The sequence below is a fragment of the Drosophila simulans genome, chromosome X (genome assembly GCF_016746395.2).
Source record: "Drosophila simulans strain w501 chromosome X, Prin_Dsim_3.1, whole genome shotgun sequence".
Lineage (NCBI taxonomy): Eukaryota > Metazoa > Arthropoda > Insecta > Diptera > Drosophilidae > Drosophila > Drosophila simulans.
Window position 1 is genome coordinate 12448094 of NC_052525.2, and position 17991 is coordinate 12466084.

General features: G+C 40.3%; 4 protein-coding genes across 6 annotated transcripts; 3 read left to right on the forward strand and 1 right to left on the reverse strand.

The window, feature by feature from the left end:
• The first annotated feature begins 54 nt into the window (after window positions 1–54).
• On the forward strand, window positions 55–2275 carry LOC6725809 (mucin-5AC). The gene is made up of 3 exons (XM_016173813.3): window positions 55–314; window positions 412–1787; window positions 1848–2275. Exons 1-3 carry the CDS (start codon window positions 89–91, stop codon window positions 2157–2159), a joined length of 1914 nt encoding a protein of 637 aa, XP_016039139.2. The 5' UTR covers window positions 55–88; the 3' UTR covers window positions 2160–2275.
• Window positions 2276–2899: 624 nt separating this feature from the next.
• On the forward strand, window positions 2900–6150 carry LOC6725810 (flocculation protein FLO11). Its single transcript, XM_016173814.3, has 3 exons — window positions 2900–3169; window positions 3235–3393; window positions 3722–6150. The coding sequence occupies exons 1-3, from the start codon at window positions 2935–2937 to the stop codon at window positions 6025–6027; spliced, it is 2700 nt and encodes an 899-aa protein (XP_016039140.1). The 5' UTR covers window positions 2900–2934; the 3' UTR covers window positions 6028–6150.
• Window positions 5986–8931, reverse strand: LOC6725811 (mucin-5AC). 3 transcript variants are annotated; one of them, XM_044923596.1, is made up of 5 exons: window positions 8195–8931; window positions 7908–8072; window positions 6655–7845; window positions 6595–6596; window positions 5986–6534 (listed from the first exon to the last, which is right to left on the reverse strand). In XM_044923596.1, the coding sequence occupies exons 1-3, from the start codon at window positions 8574–8576 to the stop codon at window positions 7148–7150; spliced, it is 1245 nt and encodes a 414-aa protein (XP_044779531.1). In that variant the 5' UTR covers window positions 8577–8931; the 3' UTR covers window positions 5986–6534; window positions 6595–6596; window positions 6655–7147. The 3 variants fall into 3 exon arrangements, with proteins under 3 accessions (XP_044779531.1, XP_044779530.1, XP_016039141.1); XM_044923595.1 differs by lacking the exon at window positions 6595–6596; XM_016172646.3 differs by having other exon boundaries at window positions 5986–6596.
• Window positions 8932–16923: 7992 nt separating this feature from the next.
• LOC6725813 lies at window positions 16924–17508 on the forward strand. Its single transcript, XM_002106773.4, has one exon. It carries the CDS (start codon window positions 17001–17003, stop codon window positions 17304–17306), a length of 306 nt encoding a protein of 101 aa, XP_002106809.1. The 5' UTR covers window positions 16924–17000; the 3' UTR covers window positions 17307–17508.
• Window positions 17509–17991: the final 483 nt, after the last annotated feature.

A 17991-nucleotide genomic window follows, 5' to 3' on the forward strand; every position in this document is an offset into this window, starting at 1 on the left:
GAGATTTACCTTTGAGAAGAACAAGTCGGTCGTATAAATAGTTGTCGAAGGGTAAGGTGAAGTCATCAGTTACACACCAACCTTTACAATGTTCAGAGCGTTTGCCTTTACTGTCCTGTTTACAGCTTTGACCTTGTCCCAAGGACATAGGGACGATTACCTGAGGTTTCCAGATCCCGGAAACATTCCGAGATACAACCAACGACCCTGTGGTCCCCGAGTCTGTGGCAAAAGTGGACATTGTTATCGCAGCTTTGAGAGCATTTGTGACTTTAACGACTACAACCTGAAGATGATATTCAGTGGACAAGAATGTAAGTATCATAGCAGTTTAAACACCATGATTTAGAATTATATAATCAGACAATGAAACAATTGTTATATAATGTGTTGTTTATTTTTTTCACATAGTATTCGAATTGACAGAACCGATTTATTGCCAACCGTCTCCTCCACGGACGAAGCTTGTTGATGTCGGCTACTATTTCAATCACCGGAGTTTGTTAGTGGCTCAATCGCAGCCTTCGCCCTATTCATCGCCTATTCCAAGACCCAGTTTTCCCCAAAATCCGAAAAATATTGAACGTTACGACGCATATCCATCATCAGATTCTTATGGGCCAGCTCAAGACTATGAACTTCCTTATCCGGTATGGGCATTTAAGCGGCCCCAAGCGCCACCGAGAAATCCCCCAGTCAGTTATAAACCTCCTTATTGGCACTATCCAACAAGACGGCCCGAAATAACCAAGCCATGTTACGGAAGAATTACAACCGCAACGAAAGCTCCTACAAGCACTACCACAACAACGGAGGCATCTACAACGACGACTACAACTGAACCATCAACAAAAACAAGCACTGAAGCCTCCACAACAACATCTACGGAAAGAACAACAACATCCACAGAGCAAACAACAACTACTAAATCTACATCACCATCAATATCTACAGAAAAATTAACAACAACGACCGAACTCACAACATCAACAGAACCAGCAACAACAACTGAATCTGCAACAAACACAACTGCGGATTCAGATAAAAGCACAACCACTGAACAATCTAATACTACAGAATCAACAACAACTACAGGGCCCACAACAACCACAGAACCAACAACAACCACAGAGCCCACTACAACCACAGAACCAACAACAACTACAGAGCCCACAACAACCACAGGGCCCACAACAACCACAGAGTCAACTACAACGACAGAACTTGCTACAGATACAGATCTAACGACAACAACGACTCTCCCATTAACAACAAAATCACAAACATCCACGGACCCATCAACAACAAATCCTACAACCGAATCTTCAACGACAACCAACAGAAGTTCCTCATCTACAACAATTACGACCGTAACAACAGAACCTTCAACGACCACAACGGTTTCTTCCACAACGACTACAAAAGATCCAACAACAACGACCGTAACAACAGAACCTTCAACGACCACAACGGTTTCTTCCACAACGACTACAAAAGATCCAACAACAACGACCGTAACAACAGAACCTTCAACGACCACAACGGTTTCTTCCACAACGACTATAAAAGATCCAACAACAACAACAGAATCTTCTACGACAACTACGACCGTTCCCACCACTCTTGCCGAATCGTCTACAGTAACAACAACCCTTATTTCAAAAACAACGACTTCGGAACCTTCCACAACATCTTCAACAGATTCTTCAACAACCACATTAACTACAGATACCCCATCAACGACAACAACATCCACTGAAGCTTCTACAACAATTAACCCGGCGGCTGTAAGTACCATACTTAAAGTTATAACAGAAACAAATAATATTTAAACACTTTTCTGACAGGTCAAACCTGTAACTGTTGAGGTCACCAACGAGGACGGACAATTAGTAGATTTCGAATTGGCAGCCATGGCCGTGAATCCGGAAACAGGGGAACCAAACTGTGCGGAGGTTACCAATGTCCTGATAACCACAGGATCAAGGATTGTATTCCAGTTCACTGGTTGTATTGTGGCTAGGGTTGCCAGCAGAATTATCACCGAACCGACAACGTCTAGCACCACCGTAGCAACTACAACCCAGAACACTCCCTACTATCAGTGGTATGGCGGTTCAGCGGCTTACGCACAGTCCCAATTTCTATATACCTATTAGTTCGACATAATTACATTTATAGGACAAAATGAAGAGATTTTGATACTTTTAAAAACCCGATCCCATTTTATATAAATATGATTTTATTAAGAACTCAATAAATGCCATTAAATGAATTACTAAGCTCTGAATCAGAATATATTTTTAATGAAAGAAAGCTACCCCTTTCTCAGTCTAGAATTGCAAAATGCAAGTAATTTGTATTTCGCTGATTGGAACCCACTTAACCCACTGGAACCGCCACTTATACCAATGCATCACGTTTTCTATTTTGTTTGAAATGGGAATACAAGTAAACGGCGTTAGACTTCAAAATTATATCATAGGAAACGTGATCTTCGACGGTTGGGCAGTGCCACACGTGAACTGCCAGCCGCCCTTCAACCCATCGCCGAAATCGAGTTCAAGTTCCCGGCTATAAAATGCTATAAACATTCTGCTGACTCATGTCTTAGCTCATTTTCTTTACGAAGAACTGCAGTTCGCAGACAAATTCACATGACTCAAGGTTGAAGCTAAGCCATACCGCGATAATGGTCAATAAATTTCATAATAAAGTGCAAGACAGAATGAAAGTGGGAGAAGAGGCGTCTGCGGTGTCTGCCGATTGATACGAAATAATGGAAACAATATTATAATACATTATAATAAGCAGAAACAGAGTCCCCGACACGTACACCTACATTGCCAGTGTATGAGAACATCGAGTGTTAGGACGTATATAAACTGGATGCGACGGAGGTCACGGCATAGTCGCTTTCGAACCGTTCTGAAAATGACAGCTTTCCTAGTTTCAATTGCATTCGCCCTCCTCGCCGGAGCTCGGGCATGGGATTACGGAGTCCCCTACTATCCGGCACCGCACTATTTCGAACAACAGCAGCCATATGATCTTCCGTGTCCGCCGTCGGGTCCCGAAAGTCTGGTGTGTGCCGGAGCTCCGGGTGCCCAGCCATCCACCTTTCCCAGTCCTTGCGAAGTCCAACGTTTCAGAGCCCTAACTGGCATAAGTAAGTACTTCACTGGTATCCAAAACCTATAAGGTTACTCATTATGGCCTACTCTTCCTCTGCAGACTGGGAGATCATTCACGAGAATAGATGCGAAACCTTGGAGGTCTGCCCGGACAACTGCCAGGATCAGTACAATCCCGTGTGCGGAAAGTACAAGGATACCAGGCGCAACTTCAGGAGCGAGTGCGAACTGCAGCTGGTGAAGTGCCGCACAGGACATCGTGAGTACTCCGGAAATATAAAAGAGAGGGTCTTCAAGTACTAAAGCTTATGAAAAACCTATAGATTCAGCTAAACTTTACTTTTATTTAATGGTGGCTTTTTAAAAACTACGCCACCTGTAATGAAAAAACCATGTTATAACTTTTATATAATTTAAATTTCCACGAACATTCAGTGACTAATTTACTTGAACAATGTTGTGAAGTCTGAGAAAGTACAAGTTTTAGTGGCACGTCTAGCCAACCTTTTGTGAATGCGTGATTTTATATATTTTTAAAATATGGTATCATAATAAGACTACGAATTATAATATATTTTTCATTGCAGCTTGGCGAAAGCACCACGATGGCCCCTGTGAAAGCAGGTATCCTGTTCCTCAGTCGCCACGCGTTCAAAACTACAATCCCTATGCGATTAATCCTTACCAACCGAACGTTGGATCTCGAGGAGCCTATGGATCCCAAGGACCTTATGGATCACAAGGACCTTATGGATCTCAAGGACCTTATGGGCCGCAATCTCCGCCTCAGCCTTATCCTCCAAGCTCTATTGTGTCCCCAAAACCTAATTATGAAGCGCCCATCTATCAGCCCTATCAGATATCCTGGGAAAATCTGCCCACCGAGTATGCTGGAACTACCAAGCCTTATCCGAATCCAACCTATGAGACTACACCAACCACTACTTCGACAACTGCTGCTACAACTACTTCCACAACTACAACTACAACTACTCCCACAACTACGACCGATAAAGTCACAACTAAACCTCAATCACGTCACTCAGAGACCACCGAGGCCACAACTGTAACTCAAAATCCCAGGCAAAATATAAAGGTAAATGCTGTGATCGAAGACACGCAAAAGCCCTCCCCGGCTACTGGTAAGCCTGAAGAATCTACTGTGTCCAGTTCAACGGAGTCCAGTGTCACCTATACGCCTTTAAAAAAATACACAACAACTGCTTCTCCTCAACATGCTACAACCACTGCACAGCCTTCAAAACCTTCTCTATCGATAAATGCTGTTCAAGTTCCTGAGCAGGAGGTTCAGAAGACCACTAGCACCGAACCAACTACGACTTATAAGTCTTACAATGCTTATAATTCGTATGCATCCTATAGCACCACTGAAGCTCCTGTGGACGAAGCTACTACAAAGGTGCCCGTGGATGAAATCATTAAAATAAATAAAGTCCAGATAAGTACTGAGAACACAACTGAAAAGGCTGCTGAGACAACGCAGTCGACCACTCGTAAAGCGGACCCTACATACCCATCATATCCAGCTTATCCAACCTCGAGCTTATACAAAACTTATCCAGTCTATAACTCCACTGCGGCTCCTACGAACGAAAACACAACTCAGTTACCTTTCGACAAGGTACTTAAAATAAATGCAGCTGAAGAAAGCACTGAGAAGATCGATGAAGAGAGCACCAAGGCAAATGTGTACGAAACTTATCCAGTCTATGGTTCCACAGAAGCTTCAAAGGATGAGGAAACTACTAAAAAATCTCTTGACCAGGTAGTCAAAATAAATGCAGTTAAGGAAAGCACTGAAAAAGAGGATGAAACAACACCGAAAGCGCAGCCTACTTACTCATCGTATTCAACGTATTCATCCTCCAGTGTCTATAAGACTTACCCAGACTATAAGTCCACTGTAACTCCGAAGATTGACGTTACTACTCAGGCGCCTTTAGACAAAATAGTCAAAATAAATGCCATTGAAGAGATTATTGAAAAGCAAGATGAACAGACGACCACTAAGGCAACTACCGTTTCCGAATCTACCACTCCCAAATCGCAGCCTACTTATCCATCTTATGCAACAAATCCATCCCCAAATGTGTACCAAGCTTATCCAGTCTATGCTTCCACAGAAGCTTCAAAGGATGACGAAACTACTAAGAAATCTCTCGACAAGGTAGTCAAAATCAATGCAGTTGAAGAAAGCCCTGAACCAGAGGATGAAACAACAACGAAAGCGAAGCCTACTTACTCATCGTATTCAACGTATTCATCCTCAAGTGGCTATAAGACTTATCCAACCTATACATCCACTGAAGCCCCTGAGAATGAAGAAACTACTAAGGTGGCCCTCGACAAGTTAGTCAAAATAAATAAAGCGCAGATAAGTACTGAGAAGGCTGTTAGTGAAACTACTACGACAACGGAGCCTATCACAACTAAAGCGCCAACCACTTATCCATCATATCGGACTTATCCATCCTCGAGTGTATATAAAAGTTATAGCTCTTCCGAGACTCCGGATGATGAAGAGGACAAGGAGAGCACTGGAAGTCCATTGGACAAATCAATAAAGATCAACGCAGTCTCATTACCAGAAACCATTCAAAATACAACGTTTGCAACGACACCTTTCCCGGAAACCCCCACCGATGCATTATCCGAAGTTGAAAAAGGACCTGAGATTGATGCAGACAGTGTGGCTAACAGTGCGAAGACTGAATCAGCAGAAATCCCAGAAATTGTTAAGACAGAAAGCGTTAGTAAGAACGGAACACAGGTAAATTTGGAGGTGACCTGCAAACGAGAAAACAAGAAACTAAAGCTGGACACATCGAGCTCAGATCGGAGTAACATTTATTTTATATTTTTGGGCTGTTAAACACGTTATATACTGCGTTCTAGTGTAATTGTACATATGTTGTGTTTATAGACCATTGTTGCTTTTGATTTAAAAATTGTAAATTTAAGAAAGTTCTATGACAATAAATGGTTGCATTCGAAATTATACTGAGTTTTCATGGATTTAACGCATTGGATGAAAAGTTTTCTTAGGCGGTAAACGGAAGTCAAAATGGCTGAATATCAGGGATCTTCTTCATTTTCATTCATGTTTCCAGTGGCAAATTTGCCAACGCTTCGTTCTTAATCATCTTGACAAAATCACCGTCCAAGTTCGTAGCTGTTGTTATAATGTTCAGTATATTATCTACCTCTTGCAAAGCGCTATTGGGCATTCCAACCATTATTATCCAACCAAACATCGCCATTTCATTCCGTTAGGCCCGCTCGTAGAAAATCGGATCTCTCTTCAATCGATTTTTCCGCTAAGCACTTTTCACAAGCCTGTCCGTTCCGTCCGGAAAGATCCGCCAATAGAAAGTATATCCTACCAAATATTCTTATATATATAGGGAAAAGTAATCCATACATTACATATAGAACGAACAGCTACAGTAATATGCAGTTAGAAATGTAATCATTGCTTCGTTTCCACAAACTTTCTTACCATATAACCCATGTTTTTCCACTGTTTATTGTATTTTGTTCTGTCTGTATGTTGATCAGTAAGGCAACTGAAATTATCTGAGTTATTTTGTCAGTCAAAGCAGAAAGAGCAAACTTTGACTTGAAAGGAATTTAACAGGCATACTGATTTAAAAAAGTTATCATGTGAAACAAAGTAGTATGCTGTAGTCGAGTTCTTCGACTATCAGATACTCGTTACTCAGCTAGTGGAAGTAAGAACTCGAAATTTCACAATTTTTATGGCATATAGTATCCATAGATATTAGAAATTATAATGAGAACAAATGGGCTGTTTGTGGGCGTGACAAAAAGTTGTTATATCCGTTACTCGTAGAGTATAATTAATATGTTATAAATTAAGCAGTATTGTCTAAGAATTGTCAACCTTTCTAATATTTCTTTATAATTTAGGGTATATCTCAAAAGCTGTATAAATAATTTTAATAAATATTAGGTTAATTTTTACATAGTTATTAAAATACTTTGGTTTTTGAAGTGTCAGTGGATTCTTGAGTGGTGCTGTATGCTTGCGTACTCGCTTCCGGATTCTCTGTTGTGGATTCTTCGACAATCTCAGTAGTGCTGGGCATCCGAACAGACAGGAAGGATGGCATAGTGCTGGTGCTCGAAGGAGTGATGATTCTGGATGTGGCTAAAACTGGCTTTGGCGTTGTGGTGGATGTGGTGGTGGTGCTGGTGGTTGTGGTCGTGGCTCTTATGGGCATGGAATAAGGCTCTGTGACACGACCAACTTCTGGCAAAAACATCGAGAGCGAGGAGTCGGTTATCTCGCCGTAATCGTGACCCACATCGGGTATATTGTATACATTGTAGGCATCTACAGCCTGGGAAACGGAGACCATGGGATTGGCCAAGTTCATCAGCTGCTGGAATTGCATGGGCGAGGGACTTGTGCTGGTCTGTTTGGTGGGCCTCATCCTAGCCGTCGTCGTGATTCTGGTAGTGGTTGTGCTAAAGAAGGTCCTGGGCGTGGTGGTGCTGCTCCTAGGTGCAGGAGTGGCCAGCATTACGTATACTTTCTTAGGAACGGTGGCGAACTTTGAAATGGAGGCGTTGGATGTTGGTCGCTTTTTCTTGTTGCGACGCAGCTTCTTTTTGCGCCCACTTTTGGCTGGAGTCTGACAAGGACCCGTGTGCAGGATTCTCAGGACTAAATAGTCATGGTATGGTTACAAGATTGAATGGACTGGTATACAAAATGTTTTAACAGACCTTGTTTCGTGTGGCACTCGTGTCTTCGCATTTCGCACTCGTTGGCGAATGTTTGTGGAATAGCTCCTCCAATCTCGGCCAGCGCGCAAACTGGACGCTCTACCTGGGTGCACTTCATCGTCTGGCAGGTGGGCAGGCATCGCTCCATCTCCGTGGGCTCCAGTTCTGCATGGGAAACACTCAGGGTAAAGGCAAATGTTTTGGGTATTCATATAAAATAGACATTAAAAAAATTAAAACAAAATATATATACAAATATATAAGCAATCTGCAATCCGTGCACTCACCTGTGCCGTGCTGGAAGAGCATCTTCATGTTGGCCGCCTCCAAACGGCAGTGGTTCTCGAAGTAGAAGCTATCGGTGCCATTGGTGGCACAGACTGGCACTCCGCCTGGCTGGCAGTTTGGCTGGTAGTCCACGTACTGGATCTGCATGGGACCCAGACCCTTGTGGTCCTTGTCATCGGCATCCTGGCCCAGACCCGCTTCGCCCAGGATCTTGGCGTACTGGTCACTTGTGTAGTGCGGATCACCCATGTGCCAATTGGCAATGGGCGAGCTTTTCTGGGCCACCACTCCATGGCCAAGGATACCAAGAACTTGCAGCAGGATTAGAATCATGGTAAAAGCTCGACTGTTGCTAACTTTCCGTATCTGCTGCGTCTGCATCTCGAGTGGTTTGTGACCTCCGTGGGTCGAATCCAGAGCTTTATAGTGGCTCTCGCGCGGCTTATCATGCGAGTTTGCTGCATTTTTCCACTGACACTGCACTTATCGCATTTTTTCTTCTGCTATAACAATAACTTTATTTCGATAAGCAGCCACTGGAGCAGGTGGCACTTGGCAGTGTCATTCATAATTATTTATCGCACTTTCAACTGTGGGTCATTCACGTGATTAACTCTTTGGAAGGTCATGTACTGGCTAAGTAGATTCATGAAATGACAAAACTTTTTGGGGGATCTTATTAATTAACAATTTATATTTGCTGTAAATATTTTGGATTATTACTAATGCAGCTAGCTACTCTACTTTTTCAACTCTTGTTAAGTATTCCAGGTATAGCTTTAAAAGTTCTAAGTTCTAAGTTATCTTTTGAGTATTCTAACAAAGAAACGCTTTTAAGCTCAAACAAATGATGTATAAGCTTACTTTTTCGTTTGGACAGGACTATTTAGTTTAAAACTTTTACAATGAGTAAAGATGCCAGTTAGCTTAAAGCTCATTTTAAAGATAGCTCTTTATAAGTTTCTTCAAATATTTACATTATTAAATGAACAAATGCTTCGAGATTGAAATGCATGTGCGTAAAATAAAGTTTTCCCAATTAAGCTCGATTAAAGAATATTTTAATATTCTTTGCGTCATGTCATACAAAATTATTAGATTTTGATTAGATAATTATTAATATATTATCTTAAGATAGTTTTTTTAAACTCAAATATAATCTCCAAAATTTCTTCGCTGAATTTAAAAAGGCAAATGTTCTATGTTCTGTAATTAAGATGTTCTGTTCTCATTAAGAACTGAAAAATAGAATGTGCATTTTTGCGTAAGTAAATCTGTGTACCTTAAATGTGCGATGTGAATTATATATATATATATATATTTAAGTACATATACCAAATATCCATGTGCAAACAAATGTTTTAGAATGTCCTTGGGATCGGGTCCTTTGCTCCCTTCCAACCCAAATATGCGCACAGTTTCAGATGTGGTGCAAAGTTTTGAAGAGCCAACTTATTTTTGGGCAAGTTTATTGCTTTGCCGTTATTGAAAATGAAAGAGCAAGGGCGTCTGCCCAGCCTGCCCCCCCTTTGAATGTCCTGCGACATCCTTTTCCACACTTTTGGCCCCCACACGCAGACACAGGCACACAAGCGAAGAGTAATCTGCATATGCTTATGTGGGGAGACCAGAAGATACAATTTATTAAACTCTCCTCATACACACCCTGCTAAAAATGGCCAAAGTAAACAACAAAAGTTTCCCATTTCCTTACAGGACGAAGGGTCCTGAGACATTCAAATCCATTATGTGCTCTAACAATGAATCGCTGTGGCACGGAAATAAACCAAAACACGGAAGTCATAGAAGCAGGAAGCAAAGAGGAATGCAGTGGATCGAAGGATGAAAGCCACGCCAAAATCGAAGAATGAAAAATACAAATCTTTAACATTATAATTAGAGCGTTAAAAAAAGAACATTTCCAGTCGAGTCATTTCAAAATGGAACTTCTATCAGAAAGATTAAGATACTTAAAAGTAAAATTTCAGGCAAATCAGATAGGGCTAATGTAAAAATAATTCGAATAATTTATTATTATACATACATGCATAAAAAATATGAGGTATATTTAACCAATTCAGAATTGGTATTTGTGTAGAGAGTTTCCCATTCGTTGCGGATTCCCGTTGACTGTTGATTTTGCCATTCAGTTTGCCTTCTGTTTTGGTCGCGCACAAAGCACCGTGTTGGTGAGGGGGTCGCGAAGGGGAGGGAAAGAGGGGAGCTGAAAGGGGGATGGCTGTGGGCCAAACAATAAACAAACAAACAAGCTGCAAAAGTGTCACACATTCATCATACATTGTAATATGCCTGTGGACCGGGCCAAAACTTCCTGCATCCCACACCGCCCGGCAGACTTGGCCACTTGGTCACTGGTTACTGTCACCGTCACGGGCTGCTGTTCACTGGTCACTGGTCACTGGGTTGCTGGTCACTGGTTAGTGGCCATTGTAGTTATTCTTTGCCGGATTCTGGAGTTTGGAACTCGAAAGAGATGACGCGTTGTTGGAGGCAAGCGGACAAAGGCAGGCAATCGCGAGCTAAAAACCAGAGCCACACTTAGAAAAAAATGTTTACACATTAAAATTGAAGATGAAGTCCACCACAAGTTCAAAAGTTCTTACAACTTAGTAGGAATTTCTAAATAAAATAAAAACAATATGTTAATTAATGAATAATTCGTAATATATTTAATATTTGTATATTAGTTATCGGAAATATGTTATTTACTTCATAAACATAGAGTATCTGCAGTGCGTCCTTTCTCTCAGTGCATTCTGATGGGCGTAGCAAGGAGAGTGGGCGTGGCCGCGGAGGGGTGGTGCGGTTGCAAAACTATGGAAAAAGTGCAAAAAGGTCAGTAAATTAATGTGCAAAACGGGCGCTGGATAAACTTTGAATGTGTCGTGTGTGTGTGTGTGAGCGAGTGTGTGTTTGTGAAGAAGCATGTGTTTGTTCGTGTGCTGAAAAAGCTGACGGTAGGCGTGGCTGAGCCGCCCACCGGCTGACCGTGAGAGATAGGGGGAAATGTAAAAGCGGGGGGGAGTTTGCTTTGAGTTACGGCCTCCCCTTTTCGCAAAAGGCACTCACACAAGTAAACAAACAAGCTCACACGGATACTCACTCACACGCACAACACTTTCATTTACACAAATACAAATACAAACAGTATTCAGATTTTACCAAAGGGTTATCGAAGGGCAAAAAAACGAAAACATAATAAACAGCAACGACAGGCGCATTTATTTTTCAATTTATTCACCCGACGATAATGATAAATTCGTTAGCTTAGCCGCATAAATTCAATTTAAGTTGAAGCCGCTCGTCTTAAATTAGACGTTAAATTTTCAACTAATAAATCAATATTTTAATAATTTATACAAATTGGGTATGTTCCCTGAGTTTTCTCCCCCCCATTATGATCGATTACTTCATTTTCGGGGGGTTTTGGGGGTTGTTCTCCGAATTTCAGCGACTGATTGCTTGGTTGGGTTTTTTTTTTTTTGGATTTTATGTGATTATGATTATGATGTGCGGCGGGCTGACAAGAGAATATGCAATCTATGCGAAAACAAATTACTTTCAAATTAGTTTCCTCAGGTGCGACGAAACGAGTTGGAGTGATGAACAACTCAAAAGAGAATCCCTCATTCGTGAGTAAAAACTGTTGACATTTCGCCAGTTTATGCAAACAAGTTCCTGGCAACTTTATTAATAATGTTTTTAGCCATTCACTACTATTCAACAATCAGGATGAACATTATATATTATATATTATATATTTTTCTAGCAAATGCAACTGACATTTTTGATAACTTATTTTAACTGACAATTACCATGTGAAGCTTTGTTATTAACGACGCCTTACAATGTTTTTCACAACCTCTGTTATTTTATAAGCCTGCCTGATTTATTATAAAACTATTGGATATTCCAGTTTTAATATAAATGAAAGTCATTTATTTCGTTAAAGCTTATTGACCATTTACATATATCGACTATGATTCTTTTTAAATAGCTTACTGTATTTCTTGGACCTCCTTTAAGTCGAGCCATTTTTCAAGTGCAAACCAAAGGCCTTTGCTAGAAACTTTGAACCAGAAACGATGTGTCCAGCTTATGTATGTCAAACTGAAGGGGACAAAGGACGCAGCCTGACATCTTGCCATAACTTAAACGGAGTTTCTAATGGCACCCTAATGAAAACTTCATCGTTTTGTCAGATTCTCGAAAACAATTTGCATAGGAACGGGGCATGCAAACAGCCATAAATCATTTAGCACTAAGACCCCTGGACTGTCTCCGTCTCTTTTTTCCGCTTCCCCCCCTTCACCAGGCTACTGCTACCCATCTCTTTCTACTGCCCGTTTGTGCTGTCTCTTTCTGTCTGGATGCTGTTGGCTTCATTGTGCTTTTAATTCCAATTTTAATTTCACACCAAAACTTTGGTCCTGAGTTGGCAGTGAGCTCCTTCGCTTCGACTATGCCGCTTTGCTGTCCTTCGCCCTTTTTCCATGGGAAAACCCATCCCTGTTGTTACAATTTTCTTTTGAAAGTTTTCTCTTGTCCATGTCGTGTCGTGTTGTGTCCTTCCGATTGCGGTGAATGATAATGAACGCAACTGGTCCATTGTTTGCCAGGGAATTTTCATTTCGATTCACCCACCACTATAAATATATCCCTTAAATACATACGCATCCAATTGAATTGGCCACGAAAACCCCCGGGATCCAATTAAAGACCCCAAAAACTGCGGCCAGGTAGGTAAACAAAACTCAGTTTTATAATTAAGCACAAAAAACATGTAATGAATCCTTTTGCGATTACTCAGAGGGTCAAGTCCAAAATCAAATCAATTTAGCTAACAATGTCTAACTGCTGGAAAAGGATAAGTATTTGCAAGTGTTTAGTTTAATGCACGAATTCGTGATAACTTAATGATTCGGTAAAAGTTCAATGCCAAATTGTTGATTCTACTGCGAGCTCAGCTTCGATAAATATTTTATCGTTTTTATTTGCTTGTCACATCATTTCCTAGAACTTCAATTACTTCGAGAGTTGTTAAACGGATTCATTTAAAAAGGATTTTAGTATAGTATAGTTCTAAGAGAGCTTAAATACTCTCGATTCGAGTGCCATGTTCTCTTCAGATGCATATTTATTGCTTGATTGGCAAATGAGTTTGTTCGATAGAAGGCAAATTTATTCAATTAGCTGAGAACGAAAATAGCCAGCCCAGTCCCAGTGGATTTCGCGCCAAAGACTCGACGACTTGAAATTCAATTTTAAAGTGTTTTGCGGGTGTCGGGGGAAAATCCGAGATTTTGGGCTCAAAGGGGGGACTTAAACCGATGCTGGAATCGGAAACGGAATCGGATTTGGCGGTCTTAAGTGCGATTAGGCAATTAAATGTGGAACGGTACGTAAACGTATTTGTTTCCGGCACCCTTCTTTCTTTTACGCCCAGTCAGTCGCTCTGTCAACACTTTGTTTGCCATCCCGGCATTATAATAATATATAAATATAATGGCAGTAAATTCCCCACTCACACAGACACAACAGCAGCCATCTTGCCTGCTGTCTTATAACGGTAACCACGTCGACTGTGTGTGTGTGCGGTGTGTGTTTGTGTTTGTGGGAAACGGAAGTGCGGCATATTTTCCGCTTAAAACGCCACAATGTGCTCGACTTTGTCTGTGTGTGTGCGTGTGTGTGTGTGTGTGTATTGTGTGCGGGGGGAAAAGCTGGAAAAAGATGGGCCACAGCGACAATGAGGAGTCACAATTTATTCGCATATTTTTTATTATTTTTCTCTTTATTGTCCGGAGCATAAAGCTCATGTGAGCCAACGCACACCTCGGTAATCCGACAGTCGGAGCAATTAAATGCTTTAAATTAATGTTGAATTAAAGTAACGACTGCCAATAACCGTATTCGTATATTGCCTGTGGCGCATTCGAGGCCAGATTGTGGCATTCTTAAAGTGCTTTTATGGAGTGAAACTAATGTACTCAATGCTCTAGCAAAATTATACAGCGAATGTTGTTATTATATATAACTGTTTTATTTATTTCATCTCTTAAAAGTATTTAAAATATTTAAATGTACTATCTAGAAACCATTGCGAGCTGAATCCTGGAAGAGCTAGACATTGAATTGAGTTAAATTGAATTGAGAGCTGCTCAATTTTCAATTTTCACAGCTGTTACTTGAGCTTATCCTTTGGCAGGCTGTCAGTTCTTGACTGCATCCTGGCACAAAGGATTCCATGGGACCGCTGGTTCATAATAAAGGCAACTTATTAATCATCAGTGGACCAAGCTGCTATTTTATCAAGAAGCATTTATAAACCAATATATCTCTGTCTGCCACTTTGCTACAGTACTAAGCCTGCAGATGGAAGGCCATATCCTGCAATTATCCTTACGTCAAGGTACTGCAACGCCTTTGGGCCGAGTTCACTCCAATATCGGAATTCCAGCCTGGCGGGCGAGGAATCCATCTCAAATTTCAAAAATCGAATCTACAAATTGTGCAGTGAACACCCGTAATGCAACACAAGCGTAGGAAACTCATACCGAGATACTTTGCATTTAGCTCAATTAGCAACCGAATGCGAATTCAAGCCAAGTACATTGCAAAAACTCAGAGGATGTATGGCGAGGCACACTTTAAAGTTGTCTAAGTTGGGTCCTATTTTTCAACGAAATGCAGCTAATAAGTGCAAAATGCAAAGTCCAGTACTCTGTGGCTATCTGCTCTTGTGTCCGGTGTTCCAGCGAAAACTTTTCAGCTTTCCAACTGGCTAACTTAGTTTAGCCCGAAAATGAAACTGCACAAATTGTTTACAAAATCCAATTAATTATGACCCTCACCATGGCTTTTCATGTAGTTGTTTTGGTGGCGACTTTGTGTTTTTGTCCCCGACAGAGTGTCCAATTAGTGCTTTGTGATGAAACGTTGATCTTGGTTTTTCCCGAACGCCATTTGAAGGACCTGTGTACATTAGTACTTACCTCCAAATTGAGTCAAATTAAATGGTGCAAATTCCCTGGGAAAATTCAATTATGTCGTTTTGAAACCAAAACAAGTGGGATGAGCTGCGGGTTTTTGAAAATGCATTTTGAGCGATAACGAAAGTAAAGTGCATTATAAGCCACAAATAAAATTATAAATAGTATATTAGCAAACACAAGATATAAATTTAAAGTGTACTACCTCCGTAGTTTTGCGAAGAATTTGTGTAGATAATTACAGTTGATATAGGAGCATGCGACTCGAATTACGGTCTTTTGGCAGTAAGGCCAAAACTAAAAGGCCAAGTTACTCTGATTTCTTGCAGGATGCCTTCCTTTGTGTTTGATTCTTACTTCTGCTGCAGATTGAATGCCATGTAATTTGTGCATGCCGGTTAATTCCTACATTATTAGACGGAAATTATCCGAGGAATTCCAAATGCCAGGAGCTCTCCTCCTCTTAACGGATTCCCACTCGGTTTTCACTACCAGCCACTGGAATTTGATCAACAATTAATTATTTGTCTTGTGTCGGCGGACATGACCGCATCACATGCTGCATTTCCCCATTGTCCTCATGCGAGTCAAAAGAGCATTCAATTTCCATTGTGCATTTTCCATTCAGGTGCATCACAATGCGGCCTTTAATTTGATTAGTGCTGCCAGGAGATTCCACGAGTTCCACATACTCTCAAATTAGTCCAAAAAGCCAACGTAATTAAACGTAGTTTTTTTTCAGTAATTTTTGTAGCTCTTACAAGCCACATATGCATGCTTAACATTTTTGTTGCAAACATTAGGATTCAGTAAGTATAAAAAAGCAAGCAGCAAAAATTTAATAAATTGCCAAATGATGCAGAGTTATTTTTCTAAAAAAAATTGCCTTTTTATATGAATTTGCAAAGTTTTTAATTGAACTGATGTGCTTTTATTAAGTGAGTGTACAAGGTAAGCTAAAAGCCCATAAATTAGCTACATAAGGGCAGTTAAAGCAATTCTTTAATGGATTAAATATTAACTTTAAATCTATTATTTTGTATATGTGAATAAAGTATCAAAATAATAGTCTTACAAGACATTTTTTACACAGTTTGAATATTTAACAGCGTTAATCAAATATTTATCTGCTTGCATATATTAAATACATAAAGTTTTCTTTCCCCCCTCGCTGCGTGGGCAAAAATATTTAATATTCGCCAGAATTTCAAATAAACAAATACGAGCTATCGAAATACAATGAATTCAAATTATGACTGCGCCTCATGTCAGCAACAATCAATTTGGATATTATTTAATCAAATGCAATGGAAAAAGAATATCATATCTCGTTAATTAACGTCACAAATAATTTATGTAACATCATTTTTGTAATAAGCTACAAATATGCAAGCGTGAAAAGACCCAAAAATGGAAGCAAAAAAAATGGGGGAAAAAGCGCAGCAAATTGTGGCTATAAATTATTTGGAGCTTTAATTAAAATCGCAAATGCTGACCGTGGCAAAAAAAAAGTAATTGCCAAGTGAAATTGCAATCAAAATTTGTCAGTTCATTAATTTTTAGCTTAAAATTGGAGAACAGATCGCAGACACATCAATAAAAATATCGATAATTGGCGGCGCCTTTTTTAATCAAATATATCATATTGTTTAATAAAAGCTCAAGTACCTAAATAATTTATTACAATAGTTGCCCTTGTAAAGTGTGTTTTGTGAATTTGAAGTTCTATTTGTTTGATTCCATTTCAAAGGTCATTGCTTTAGTGTTTGTTTCCAAATTATTTTCAAAAATCATGTCCAGCCAGCCAAAACACATCAACGTTTATGTGCCGCCGATCAGCAGTTTTCCGGAAGCCAGTTTTCTGGGCGGCTATGGACTGCAGAATCGCGTTGAGCTGCCCAAGACCACGGAAGTCCTTGAGGATGTCATCGATGAGCGGGACGCGCACTTCCTCTACGTAATCGATAGCCAGGGACGCCTGCTGGAGCACATACGTTACTACGGGGACGATTACCGGATGGCTCTGCGTGAGGCCTTCACCACGAAAGTCCTTGACCAACAGAATACTGGCGCAGATCTCCCATTGAATCGGGAATAGCGAAACGAGGAACCGTACCAGTGCACACAACAAATGAATTAAATGTTTCAATTAGAGAACTTCATTGCTCGATGGCCGGAAAATCAAGTGCAAATTCGCTGTAATTCCCGCCTGGTTGGTTACATGAGAATTTATGAAATATAGACAATTTGAATTCAATAAATTAAGTTAATGGTCAATTTTTAACTTTAACTTTGTGAAATCCACGCGTTTAGAAATCTTTTTTTTATATTTTTCATATCGAATAGGCTGTTTTTAAGTCGACTACTTGGGATGATTGCAACTTTTGGAATTTTTGCAAAAGTAATTTTTTCCCTTTGCGATCTGGCGAGCTATTTGTTATGTACCGCATTTCGAAGCGTACATATTTGCACAACAGATGAGCCATTTCAGCGAATTTTCCCCCTTTCTGACTCACAGGAATGGTAGATAAAAATATTTGTATTTACTTTCTGGTCACAATTTGTGAAAAACGAATTCTTTATTATTTTTTTGTTGGTTGAAAAATGAAATGTGGAAAGCGAATTACATTTGCATCGGCATGTGTTGGGCATGCAGATGGGATCCGTATCGGTGTTTGCATCTGCATCTGCATCTGCGCCTGAAAATGAATCCGTATCTGCAGGTATTTGCGTGAGTTACTTCGTTGCATAATGGGGTTTTTATGGCCGCTGGATTTAATATG

Bases quoted from the DNA above. Each gene is read 5' to 3' on its own strand.
- LOC6725810 (XM_016173814.3), top strand. From the start codon at position 2,935: ATGACAGCTTTCCTAGTTTCAATTGCATTCGCCCTCCTCGCCGGAGCT. The intron at 3,170-3,234 runs GTAAGTACTTCA...CTTCCTCTGCAG, and splicing joins CAGAGCCCTAACTGGCATAA to ACTGGGAGATCATTCACGAG. The intron at 3,394-3,721 runs GTGAGTACTCCG...TTTTCATTGCAG, and splicing joins GAAGTGCCGCACAGGACATC to CTTGGCGAAAGCACCACGAT.
- LOC6725813 (XM_002106773.4), top strand. From the start codon at position 17,001: ATGTCCAGCCAGCCAAAACACATCAACGTTTATGTGCCGCCGATCAGC.
- LOC6725811 (XM_044923595.1), bottom strand. From the start codon at position 8,576: ATGCAGACGCAGCAGATACGGAAAGTTAGCAACAGTCGAGCTTTTACC. The intron at 8,073-8,194 runs GTGAGTGCACGG...TTTCCCATGCAG, and splicing joins GCTCTTCCAGCACGGCACAG to AACTGGAGCCCACGGAGATG. The intron at 7,846-7,907 runs GTCTGTTAAAAC...ATGACTATTTAG, and splicing joins CGAGTGCCACACGAAACAAG to TCCTGAGAATCCTGCACACG.
- LOC6725809 (XM_016173813.3), top strand. From the start codon at position 89: ATGTTCAGAGCGTTTGCCTTTACTGTCCTGTTTACAGCTTTGACCTTG. The intron at 315-411 runs GTAAGTATCATA...TTTTTCACATAG, and splicing joins GATATTCAGTGGACAAGAAT to TATTCGAATTGACAGAACCG. The intron at 1,788-1,847 runs GTAAGTACCATA...CTTTTCTGACAG, and splicing joins CAACAATTAACCCGGCGGCT to GTCAAACCTGTAACTGTTGA.